This window comes from Podarcis cretensis (assembly GCF_951804945.1).
Source record: "Podarcis cretensis genome assembly, chromosome: 13".
NCBI lineage: Eukaryota > Metazoa > Chordata > Lepidosauria > Squamata > Lacertidae > Podarcis > Podarcis cretensis.
The window spans coordinates 46,399,766-46,411,793 of NC_137182.1; the positions used below are offsets into that span (position 1 = coordinate 46,399,766).

At 48.8% G+C, this 12,028-nt stretch overlaps 1 protein-coding gene across 2 annotated transcripts in view; it reads left to right on the top strand.

The window, feature by feature from the left end:
- The window catches only part of LOC307201955 (vigilin-like), a 54,661-nt gene extending 43,900 nt beyond the window's left edge, over positions 1 to 10,761 (top strand). For both annotated transcript variants that reach the window (XM_079951521.1, XM_079951520.1), the window contains 10 exons: positions 632 to 850; positions 1,826 to 1,964; positions 2,053 to 2,180; positions 3,053 to 3,157; positions 5,986 to 6,120; positions 6,269 to 6,412; positions 7,302 to 7,481; positions 7,665 to 7,781; positions 8,600 to 8,731; positions 8,963 to 10,761. In XM_079951521.1, the coding sequence (XP_079807647.1) occupies positions 632 to 850; positions 1,826 to 1,964; positions 2,053 to 2,180; positions 3,053 to 3,157; positions 5,986 to 6,120; positions 6,269 to 6,412; positions 7,302 to 7,481; positions 7,665 to 7,781; positions 8,600 to 8,731; positions 8,963 to 9,055 (1,392 nt within the window). In that variant the 3' untranslated portion in view covers positions 9,056 to 10,761. The remainder of the gene's footprint in view (positions 1 to 631; positions 851 to 1,825; positions 1,965 to 2,052; positions 2,181 to 3,052; positions 3,158 to 5,985; positions 6,121 to 6,268; positions 6,413 to 7,301; positions 7,482 to 7,664; positions 7,782 to 8,599; positions 8,732 to 8,962) is intronic.
- Positions 10,762 to 12,028: the final 1,267 nt, after the last annotated feature.

Here is a 12,028-nt window from a genome sequence, read left to right on the forward strand (position 1 = left end):
TAAGTATATATGATTGTGGATTCTCAGCTGTTTCGTTGCATTTGCATCTGGTTTGGATGGTTATATGCATGCCTAGCATACAGCACCCTTAGAATAGGTTTGGGTGAACAGCAGCCTAGCAATTGCTTAGCCACCAGCCGCTAATCAGCTATCGAGTTGGTAGCATTCAGCGGCACTGCGCAGCGTAGTGGTTAGTGTTGGACTTGGACCTGGACCTGGAAGATCAGGGTTCAATCCCCACTGGGCCACAAAACTTCCTGGGGTGACCCTGGGCCACCTCTCAGCCTGACCTACCTCTCAGGGTTGTTGTGGAGTTTAAATGAGGAGGGGGAGAACCATGCCCACCACATTGAGCTTCTTGGAGAAAAATGCAGGATATGAATCAATAAACATGAGCAGCAATACTAGGCTAACTTCCACCCGGAAACCTCCGTAAAGCTCATTGCCACCAATCTCCTTGCCAAAGGACTACTAGTCTTCCAGAAAGAGCCCAAACCTTTGGAGAGTGAGATTGCGCAAAGCTGGATAGCGCCCCTTTTCCGCATTGGCCATGATTTGCAGGGAGAGACTGTAGCCGTGGAAGGAGAGGCTACAGGGCCCTTCCCCCCCACCTCCTCTTCCTGCCCCCCAGGATAACGTCATCGAGGATTCCATGATGGTTGACCCCAAGTATCACCGCCACTTTGTGGCGCGGCGGGGGCACGTGCTGCGGGAGATTGCGGAAGAGTATGGCGGGGTTGCGGTGAGCTTCCCCCGGACGGGCGTCCAGAGCGACCGCGTGATGCTCAAGGGAGCGAAGGACTGTGTGGAAGCTGCCAAGAGACGCATCCTGGAGATTATCAGCGACCTGGTAGGCCTCCGTTTCCGGAGTCTGGGTCAGAGAGGGTGTTTGGAAAGACCAATTCAAAGTGCTGGTTTTGACTTATAAAGCCTTAAACGGCTCAAGAACGCAATACCTCAAGGACCGCCTCTTTCCATATGAACCTACCCGGACCCTGAGATCATCTTCTGAGGCCCTCCTTCGTGTGTCTCATCCTCGAGAGGTCCAGAGGGTGGCAACATGAGAACGGGGCCTTCTCTGCAGTGACTCCCCATTTGTGGAATGCTCTCTCCAGGGAAGTTCGTCTGGCACCTTCATTATACAGGGGTACCTCGGGTTAAGTACTTAATTCGTTCCGGAGGTCCGTTCTTAACCTGAAACTGTTGTTAACCTGAGGTACCACTTTAGCTAATGGGGTCTCCTGCTGCTGCCACGCGATTTCTGTTCTCATCCTGAAGCAAAGTTCTTAACCTGAGGTACTATTTCTGGGTTAGCGGAGTCTGTAACCTGAAGCGTATGTAACCCGAGGTACCACTGTATACCTTTAGGCACCAGGCAAAAACGTTCCTTTTTAGCCAGGCCTCTGGATGATCCGATTTACATCCTATGCCCTTTTAAATTTTTTTTTGGGGGGGGCTATTGGGTGTTTGTTTTAATTTTTACTAGGTATTTTGTGGTTTTATATCTTGATTTATACCCTCAGGCATAGGGCGGTACATAAATTCAATAAATAATAACAACAACAACCCCCTCTTTCCAACATGTGTCGTGTTACGATTCTCTTTTAAGATGAGAACAATACCTTAAGCTGCAGGTTGGTGATCCTGGGGGCTGAATGTGCCTCCCTACCCCATGACCATGCAGGATTGAAACAGCCAAATCCCTGTTGGCTTCAAAGTTGCCGCAAGCACGCTTAGCCCCAATGCCCTTCCTTGCAACCTTAACTCGCTTTGCTCGCCCCATCCCACTTTCCTTTTCTTTTTTTGCTTCCCATCTCTTCTCCAGGAAGCCCAGGTGGTCCTCGAGTGTGTCATCCCGCAGCGCTTCCACCGGGTCGTCATGGGAGCCAAAGGTTACAAGGTGCAGCAGATCACTCGGGACCACGACGTGCTGATCAAGTTCCCGGAGCGAGATGACAATTCAGGTAGAGGGGATTGCAGGTAGAGGGGAGGGGAGATTCCATGCAGGGAAATATTTTCACCTGGTTTTCTCCCCACACCCCACCCCGCTAGGTTCAGAAGCACAGTCTCAGGAAAACGGCGACATCAGCCCCGAGCTGGACTCTGCCCCCCGCAAATGTGACATCATCCTTATCTCGGGGCGCAAGGAGAAATGCGAGGCGGCGCGGGCAGCTCTACTGGTAGGAATCTTCTCCCTCTGTCCTGGGCGAGTATAGAAAAGGCCCTCTCCTTGGTCACCCCCCTTCAGACCTTCCTCAGAAGGGGGTGGAAGTACCTGGAGGAGAACCTCTGATGTTGACCTAAGTCCTAAGACAGCTTTCTCCAAGCTGCTGCCCTCCTGATGTTTTGGACTGAAGCTCTTCATCGGTCCTGACCAGCAGGGAGAGGTGTGCCGTAGTCCAGCAATAGCTGCAAGGTACATCAGCTTGGGCAATGTTGAGAATAGAGGCCCAGGCAGGTTCATGGCAGGGGAGGAATTTGGTCAAGCCCTGGACTGAGTATACGATTCTAGGTGCATATACATCACTGGGGAGGGGGTGGAGGAAAGAGGCAAAATATTGGGGACCTTACTGTTCTTTGGACGCCCAGTCAGGGCAACCTGCCCATAGGGAGTGTTTCGATTTGGACTTCCTTGCTCGGTTTGTGGTACCTTCAGCACCGTAAGAATGTAAGCAGAGCCTTGTTGGGGTCAGGCCCGCATCCCACTTAGTCCAGCCTCCTGTTCTCAAAGCGGCCGACCTGTTGCCTCTAGGAAGACTGCAAGCTGGGTGTGATTCCCAGCATCCGGAGATGGCATGATCCCTTGTGCTTTTCGCCATTTTGGTTCCTGCCATAGAGATGAGATGGGGCCTGATCCAGGGTTGTGAGCCTGCATGTATTTCTCCAGCCTTGCTCAGTTGGTTTTTCGCTTCTGTGAACTGCCCTGAGACCTCTGGGTATAGGGCGGTATATAAATTCAATAAATAAATTAAAAAGGATCCTCTATAGACATGGAGGACCAAAACAACTCTGAAGCTCCCTGCAGAAATCCCTACTCTTCTTATCCTTCCAGGCTCTGGTTCCCATCACAGTGGATGTGGAGGTCCCCTTTGATCTCCATCGCTACATTATTGGGCAGAAGGGGGCCGGCATTCGCAAGATGATGGAGGAGTACGAGGTAGGAACACGTGATCCTCCTTCCAGCCCTGCTTCCGGCCTGAGCATTGCCTTTGGCATACTCAGTGCTTTTTTTCGGGGGGGGGGGGGAGGAATGCAGATCCATCTTGTGAATCTTTGTACTTTTGTCCATTTACTGTACAGTGGATGCTCGGGTTGCGAACGTGATCCATGTGGGAGGCACATTCACAACCCACAGCATCCCCAATATGCAGCACCATGTCTGCGTATGCACGGGTTGCGATTTGGTGCTTTTGCACATGCACAAAGCATGATTTAATGCTTCTGCACATGCACAAGTGCCAAAACCCAGACGTAACCTGTTCCGGTACCTGTGGGTTTTGGCAGGTCCGTAACCCGAAAATGCACAACCCTGAAGCGTCTGTAACCCGAGGTATGGCTGTAATATTTATTTTTGCCAATTTGAACAATAAAATGGTGATTTCCTTGAGTTAAAATGAGAGTACCCCTAAACATTTTTTTTAAAATAAAAAAAAACACTGGGCGTACCTTTTCCTTTAAATGTTGTTCGTGTGTTCTGGGTTCGCTGTTGATGGTATAGGAAGCTTCAGTGGTTTGCAACCAGATTGACTAGTCAGCCAAATCATAGACTCACAGAATCAGAGTGCAAAGGGACCCCAAAGTCATCCAGTCCAACCCCCTGCAAAACAGGAATCTCAACTAAAGCAATCCATGGCAACCTCTGCTTAAAAACCTCCAAGGAAGGAGGGTCCACCAGCTCCCAAGGGAGTCTGTTCCGCTGTCAGACAGCTCTTACTGTCAGAAAGCTCTTCCTGATGTTGAGTCGGAATCTCCTTCCTTGTAACTTGAAGTCCTACCCTCTGGAGCAGGAGAAAACAAGCTTGCTCTGCCTTCCACGTGGCAGCCCTGGGCTTCCTTGAGACGGACCAGGTTCCCACGATAACAGCACATCTACGTTAACCCTGCCACAGCTAAGGAAGTATGAGAACAGGAGGGGAAGGGATGAAGACACAAGTGCACTGCAAAATGTGTGTTTGTGTCTGTCGCCAGCAATGCTGTCCTGTTGCTTTCAGCGAGGGCACTGCCCACAAGGGGGCACTGCAAACAAATGTACAGTGGTACATCTGGATGCGAACGGGATCCGTTCCGAAGCCCCGTTCGTATCCAGAGCAGAATGCAACCCGTGTCTGCGCGTGTGCGGGTCACGATTTGACGCTTCTGGGCGTCCGTGTGACATCATTTTGAGCATCTGCGCATGCACGAGCGGCGAAACCCGGAAGTAACGCATTCCGTTAATTTCCGGTCGCCGCGGAGCACAACCCAAAAACGCTCAACCTGAAGAGACTTTAACCCAAGGTATGACTGTATGTAGAAAGCCCTTTTGGGGAAAATTTTGGTTGGGCCCAATTCATAGCAAGCGGCTTTTCCAAGGTACATAGTTTGCTGAGCATTTATTTAAAGAGGACCGGTGGGTGATTTAAGACTGGTGGGTGATTTTTTAAAAAAATAAATTAATTGGCTCATTAATCATCTGTAATTTCCCAAGTTACCCAACACTAGAAAGTTAAACCTAGCTGCCTCTTTTTTTGAGAGACCCCTTCCCATACCCCTGAGGTTTGGCCAGCATTGAACCAGGACTGAGTCTTTAGCGTGGCAGACGCTGCCTTGAGGTACACTTTGGCAAAGAGACGTCTGGCAGGACTCCTCTGTGCCTCCACTAGAGCACCTTTTCAAAACTGCTGTCCAGACAGATCTTTGGGACGTGGACTTTTTAAAAAAAACCCAAAAAAAACCAAGCTGTTCATGGTGGTGTTCTGTTATTATATTTTGTCTTCCATCTTGCTGCATTTTCTATGCAGTTTAAATGATATTTAAAAGAATAATACTTAATGGGCAGTTAAGCTAGATCAGGAAACTAGAACTGTGTGTTTGTAAAGGCTTTTTGTTCTGAAGATTATGCTCCATAATTATAGGTGTGTTTAGCTGCCTGTTTTAGTCCCTGGTGGATTCCAAGGCATGCATATATTTTTATATAATTCACTCATGTTTGGTGTAATTGTACTTGAGAAATAATGTGAAGGGAGTGGCCTGCTGCTTTCTCCAGTGGCAGCAGCAGAAAGTACCATATTTTTTGCACCATAACACTCACTTTTTTCCTCCTAGAAAGTAAGGGGAAATGTCTGTGCGTGTTATGGAGCCAATGCCTGCGGGTGGCGGGGGGGATCTGCTGCAGTCGTGAGCAGAGGATCCATGGTTCCCCTTCCTTCCCTCCTCTGTGGTTACAAAGCATGGATCCACATGGATCCTCAGGATTTTTGCATTGGGCTACTCCAAACTCACTGTCAGATCACATGCCTGTGGCCACAGCATGAACCACAAAAATCATATATCCACTATTTCGTTTAGAATATTTTTTTCTGGTTTTCCTCCTCTAAAAACTACGTGCGTGTTATGGTTTGGTGCGTGTTATAGAGCGAAAAATACGGTAGTTTGTAGGAAAGGACTCTGTGGAGCACCTGAGGGAGGGACTTTCATAACCACTCTTGAGAACAGGCCTTTGCAAAGGATCCTGGGAACATTGCATCTAACTTGGAACACTTCGAAAGCCTAATGGGAGCCTTTGAGATGCGCCGTTCGTCCCAGAGCAGGGAACATTATATTTGCATATTAGCATTTGATTTAAATGTTCTGTATACACAGTTTTAAGTGTTCTTGTTTGGGCTGGGTTATAAATGTATCTGAAGGAAAGGTAGGAAATGACGCTAGGCCGTAGGTCCCCTGCCCTGACAGGTTTGCAGCCTGCACCACCTTCCTTTTAAAGACAGCGACGCTTCTCCCTTTCCTCAGGTGAACATCTCGGTGCCCCAGCCTGAGCAGCAGTCGGACGTCATCAAGATCACAGGCTTGGTCCCCAATGTGGAGCGGGCCAGGGCTGGCCTCCTGGAGAGGGTCAGGGAGCTGCAGGCAGAGCAGGAAGACCGGGTAACTGCCAGAGCCCAGCTCCTCAAGACTTAAACATGCCCAACCCACTGGCTTCCCAGCTGCATGGCTTCCACCCACCAGAGTACTGAGGGATGGGTTCCTGAGGCCAACCAGTAACTCCCGGCTTCTCTCTCCCTCTCCTCCCCAGGCGTTGCGTGGCTTCAAGCTGACGGTGAGTGTGGAACCCAAATACCACCCAAAGATCATTGGCAAAAAAGGGGCGGTCATTTCCCAGATCCGGAAGGACCATGACGTCACCATCCAATTCCCGGATAAGGGGGATGAGAATCAGGTGAGTGTCTCTCCTTTCTTTTGCTGTATGTCCCTGGCCCCCCTCTACCCAGGGGGATTATGGGACCCAGAGAGTGACTCCATAATGCTCCACCACAGTGAAAAGGCACAGACATACATAAAACTTGTCTATGCTCGCTTATAAGTAGAGCTGCAATTTGTTTTGGGTTTTTTATTATTTTATTTCTATTTATTAATTTATTTACCGCCCTATACCCGTAGAACTCGGGGTAGTTCACAACCTACAATCACAATATGAAAACCACAAATACATAATAAAAATGAAAACAAAGGCAACACAATAAGCCCTCCTTCCACAATTCATTTAAAAGGAACATTTTGAAAAGCTTAATGCTTTGTATGTCCTTTAACCTTTATGGTACAGTGGTACCTCAGTTTTCAAACGTAATCCATTCCGGAAGACTGTTCGACTTCCGAAACGTTTGACAACCAAGGCACAAAGGGCGGTCGAAAAAGTGTATGGAGAAAATTGAAAAACACGCAGTGGAAGCCATTCGACTTCCAAGGCGCATTTGAAAACGGAAGCAATTACTTCTGGGTTTTCGGCATTCAAAAAACGAAACGTTTGGCTTCCGAGATGCTGGAAAACTGAGGTACCATATATAATATATTTTTATCTTTTCCAAATATAAGTTGCTTGGAGACCTCCAGAAGTAACAAGCGAGCAAGAAGTTTGATAAATAATAGCCTCACTTAGAATCAGATTTCCATGTCCCTAACTTTGCATAAAACCTATTTGGTCAAAGTGATGCCCATTTGTGGGGTTCCCTCCCGCCCCCCTCAATCTGTAGTGGTGAGGGAATGAAGCTTCTCTAAAAGTCCCACCGTCTTTTTGTCTCTGTCTTTCTCCTTCCCCCGCCCGGGTCCAGGACCTCATCACGATCACCGGCTACGAGAAGAACGCCGAGGGGGCCCGGGACGCCATCTTGAAAATTGTGGCCGACCTCGAGGAGATGGTCAGCGAAGATGTCCGCTTGGATCACCGGGTTCACGCCCGTATCATTGGCGGGAGGGGCAAAGCCATCCGCAAGCTTATGGAGGAGTTTCGGGTAAGGGGCGGGGGTTGCCAGTGGCTGTTCTGTGTTTGAGGAGCAGAAGTTGCCTGACCCTTCTGCAGTCTGCCCCACCAACAATAGTGGGCAAGCAAAATCGTGATGGCCAGTCCCTCGCTCGTCCAGTTGATGCTCTTTGGACAGTGCAGTCTTGTGACCTTCTTCTTCTCACCCCGGCAGGTCGACATCCGCTTTCCTCAACCGGGTTCCAGTGACCCTGACAGAGTCACAGTCACAGGGCTGCCGGAAAACGTGGACGACGCTATAGACCACATGCTCAACTTGGAAGAGGAATATGTGAGGAGGGGGAGAGATGGCTGGGAGGGGTGCTCAAGCAGCTTGATGGATGGGGGAGCTTCCTTCTAGCGAGATTCGTGCCATGTCACGGGTGCGTGGGCCAAATTGGACTGGTGGCCAGGGCTGCCCACCTGTCAGGTCACCTTGAGGTCATGATGATGTCAGGTGGTTGGCAGAGCTGGTGTTGCTTAATCGGAAAATAATCACTGTTGACTTTTATTAATGATTGGAAACCTCTTACGGGTTTTCTGCACAAGTGAACTTGTGGTATCAGGGTATGAAGACTTTGGGGGGTGGAGCTGAAGGTTGGTTTATGGAAAGTAGGAGAGTTGAATGTTACTAGGAAGTAAGAATTTTAAGCCAGTTTTTAAAGCTGATAGATGGAGAATCGGAAGTTTTTTCCTTTCCTTTTTCCTTTTCTTTATTTTCTTTTAATTTTTCTGTTTAAGAAATGCTTGATATTTGATGTTTCTATACTGTTCTTTCTTTGTTCTCTTAAGCTTTAATAAAAATTCAAGGAAAATAATGATAAATAAACAAAACAATGATGTCAGGGGACTGGGCACTTTGAAGTCCCAGCAGGACTTGCAAAAAAAGAGAGCTTTGCAAGGTGCTTTGAAGTGCCTGAGGCTTTGCCTCGCTTGTGCAAAATTGGCACAAGTAGCATGTGGGTTTGGTTGGTGGTTTGAGGGGGTGAGGGCAGCTACTGCTCCTTATTCCAGTTTTTTAAAATCTGTCTTGCATCCCGAGAGGCCCTCGAGTTGACCACAGGACTCCGCTAGCACCCTCCAATTTTAACGGGAGGCTTCTCCTTACAGATGATGGACGTGGTGGAGACCGAAGCCATGGCTGCGTATATGAAGCCTCCGTCCCGCTTGGAAGAGGAGCCCCGGGGCCCAGCCAAGGGCTTTGTGGTGCGCGATGCCCCCTGGAACGCGTCTGGGAACAAGGTATGGCTTGGGTCCGTCATCACCGCAGAGTCTGCCTTAGAAGCTGCCCGCTTTGGCCAATATTAAGCAGTGCATGTGAAGAAGGGGCTAAGAAAACCTCAAGACCCATGAGGCCTAGTGCCTTGGGTCCCTTTTAAAAGCAGAACCAGCTTGCTCAAAAGGCAGAGGGTCATTGTGGCATGCGCTACTCATTTAGAACAGGAAATACATCTTCCTCGTCTCCCCTTTCAGGCCCCAGATGTGAGCAGCGCCGAAGAGTTTCCCGTCTTTGGCACCGGCGTGGTCCCCAAGCAGACGTCCGTCTGGGGCCCCAAGAAGTTCTGAGGCGGCGGGAGGTGGTGACGATGCACTGCCAGCCAAGCACGGCTCCCGCCTTCCTTGGGCATCGTGACGGCTTTCTCGCGCCGTCAACTCTTGCTGTTGGGATGTGGCAGATTCTTTCTCCTCCTCCTCCTCCGCCTGCACTCTCTCTTTCCGTGACTCTGTGCAATCCATTAACCAATCAAAAGCCATAGCCAGCCCTCTTTCCACCTCCCCGCCACCCTCCTTTTCCTTCTCCTCGTCGAGCCAAAGCAGGCCAGGTTGTAAGCACACAAGTGGAAACGAGCCTCATGTGACTAACTCGTTTCTCTTTCTCTCTCTCTCTCTCTCTCTCTCCCTCTCTCTCTCTCTCTCTCCATGCCAAATTTCAGGGCATTAGTCTCTCCTGGCCAAATTTGGCTGTAACACCCCTACTTCCCCCTCCCGGCTGAAAAAGGAGGAGGCAAGGACGCCCTTTCTTCCCTGTCTCCCACTCTGTCCTCCCAGGTGTAGGATTCTTGTACTGTCCACACACACCTGAACCAAGGAGAAGGGCCGAATGTTTTAGGGGGACTCAAAGGACAGGCAGAACTCTCGTACTGCCACCCCTAACTTGATCGCATCGGCCTTCCTCCTAGCCAGCCAGCCTGCCTGTTAATCGCTTCTCCTCCAAGCTTGCAAATAGCCCCTCTCCCGGGCGACAAACCATTAAGATTTGAGCTGCACCATAGAGACAGGTTTGCGGGAATCTGTGCATGTGGACCTTTGGAAGGAGACTTCCGGCTCCTGTGACCAGAAGGAACTCTTCAGAAGCAGGGAGCACTTAGAAACTTTGGCACTCGGCAGTCCTTCTGTCTCCTCTCCCACCCCCACCCCCTTTCCCCACCCAATCTTTCTCATCCCATGACTAGCCTTGCCAACCTCGCTCCCTCCAGATGTTCTGGACAGCAGTTCTGACCCAGGTGGGAGCTGCTGGCCGAGACATCGGGGGAAAGGAGCGCCAGCCGAGGTTGGCAAAAGCTGGTGTCGAGTCTGTTACGACTTGCTCCTTTTCTTCTCTCTCCATTTTCAACCTCCCTTTCGCTCGCGCGCTTTTTCCTCTTTCCCCTCCCTTGTGTCTTCCTCGAGATGCACTTGCTTTGAAACCTTAGGGGGGAAATATGCAACATTGAACAAAAGAGAAAGTTTAAGAGGCAAGCTCTTTCTCTTCTCTTTTCTTCTCTCTCTCTCATTCAGTTTCTAGTCTACATCCAATTTCTCCAGATTTTTAAACTGTGACTTCTGGACTGTGTGTGTCTGCGTGAGTGATTGTGTGTGTGTGTGTGTGTGTGTGTGTGTGTGTGTGTGTGTGGTGGAGATGCGAGTGAGCTTAGTGGCTCCACCGACCCAACTAACCCCCGTCCCCTCTTTTTTCTTTTTTCTTTTTGCTGTGTCAACATGACAAGGCAAAAAAAATAAGAGAAAAGCTATAGTGGAGCAACGTAACCAAGTTTTTGTTTTGTTTCTTTTTGAAGGCAGGGTTTCTGGGGAGAAATAAAGAGAATTTAACAAAAGTAAAAATGGCAGAGAACACTATTGGCCTTAAAAGAAAAGAAAAAAACAAAAGAGAGTAAAAGGGGGGGGGAAGGAACTTAATGTTTAAGGAAATATGCAAACTCTGTAGGTCACATGATGGTGACTGTGGACTTTTCTAATTCCAAATAAAAATGGAGCGAAAAACTGAGCGGCAATTTCGGTGTGAGAAAGTTATATGTTTGGCGGCCCCGGGGAGGATGCAGGTTCCAAAGGATGGGCAAAAGGAACATCTGGATGAGTTTTTAGAGGAGCCTGAGAACTCAACCAATTGCAGGAAATTTCTCTTCCCTTTCTGTTTGGTGTTGCTGACGGAAGAGGAGAGAACACTGGAGGCTAGGAGATGAGCCCTAACTTGGTAATTTGCTTTTCCCTTCGTACGGACTGGACTTTTCCAAACCACCATGTGAGCTTCACAGCCCTTTGACAGCAAATCCACAAAGCCCTAGCCCATAACAAACTTGTAAGAGCCCACCCCTTTAACTAGGTGAGATCATCACATCTCACTGGCTTTTCAGTTTCCCATCATTTTGAGATTGGGGAGGGAGGTATTTGCACTGCACTTCGTCTCCTATGTCAGGTGTGCATGGGAACCATGTCGGCCTGCGGAACTGAGACAAGGCAGAGGTCAACGAGAGCCTTATGCAATAGCTACTCTGCTTAACTTCTCCACAAATCAACTGTTTTAGAAATACAATCCATCCCTGGTGAAGAAATATTTTCAGCTTATTGCTGACCTTTCAGTTCAACTTCGAATTGTCTCTCCCAAGCAGCCTTTGTTGGGCTATAGAACCACTGCAGGCATTCTACATGCATCCGTATAATATATAGGTCGCAATTACAGGATCAGTAAATACTGGAGCCTTTCAGATCCATAATTGTTTTTCCCCCCTCTCCAAATAATTACTATGAAATTGGAGAGCTCCTTCCCACTGCTACCACCACCACCAGTTATTTGGATCTGTGTGTTTACAGTCGTAAGGGACCTCCGCTGTGCAACTCGGAATGCAGCAAGTAACATGATACCATGAATTGAGATGATGGCTTAGCAAAGCTTTATCTGCAGACATTCAGACATTACATGGTTCACTGGGCACAGGTGTCCCATAGCAGATCAGAACTTCTGGCAAGTATTCTTGACAGCCGTTCAGGCTTGGGGCGAGGGTTGTCCCTTGAACGCTTGCTTGCCTGTCTTGGGTGCTTAAAATTGCCTAGAAATTGGGGAAGAAATCTCCTTTAGGCACGTGTGGCTGTGAAAACACAGCTGTGTTTAGGGTGAGAAAGGAGATGAATAACATTCTTTGTTTACACATCTCTGCTGCAATGAATTGGAAAATAGTTTTGTTTGGTTGCTGTGGCTATAACTAAAAAAAGGCATATTTATTATTTTAGCAATTTATATACCACTTAGTCACAGTGGGGTAC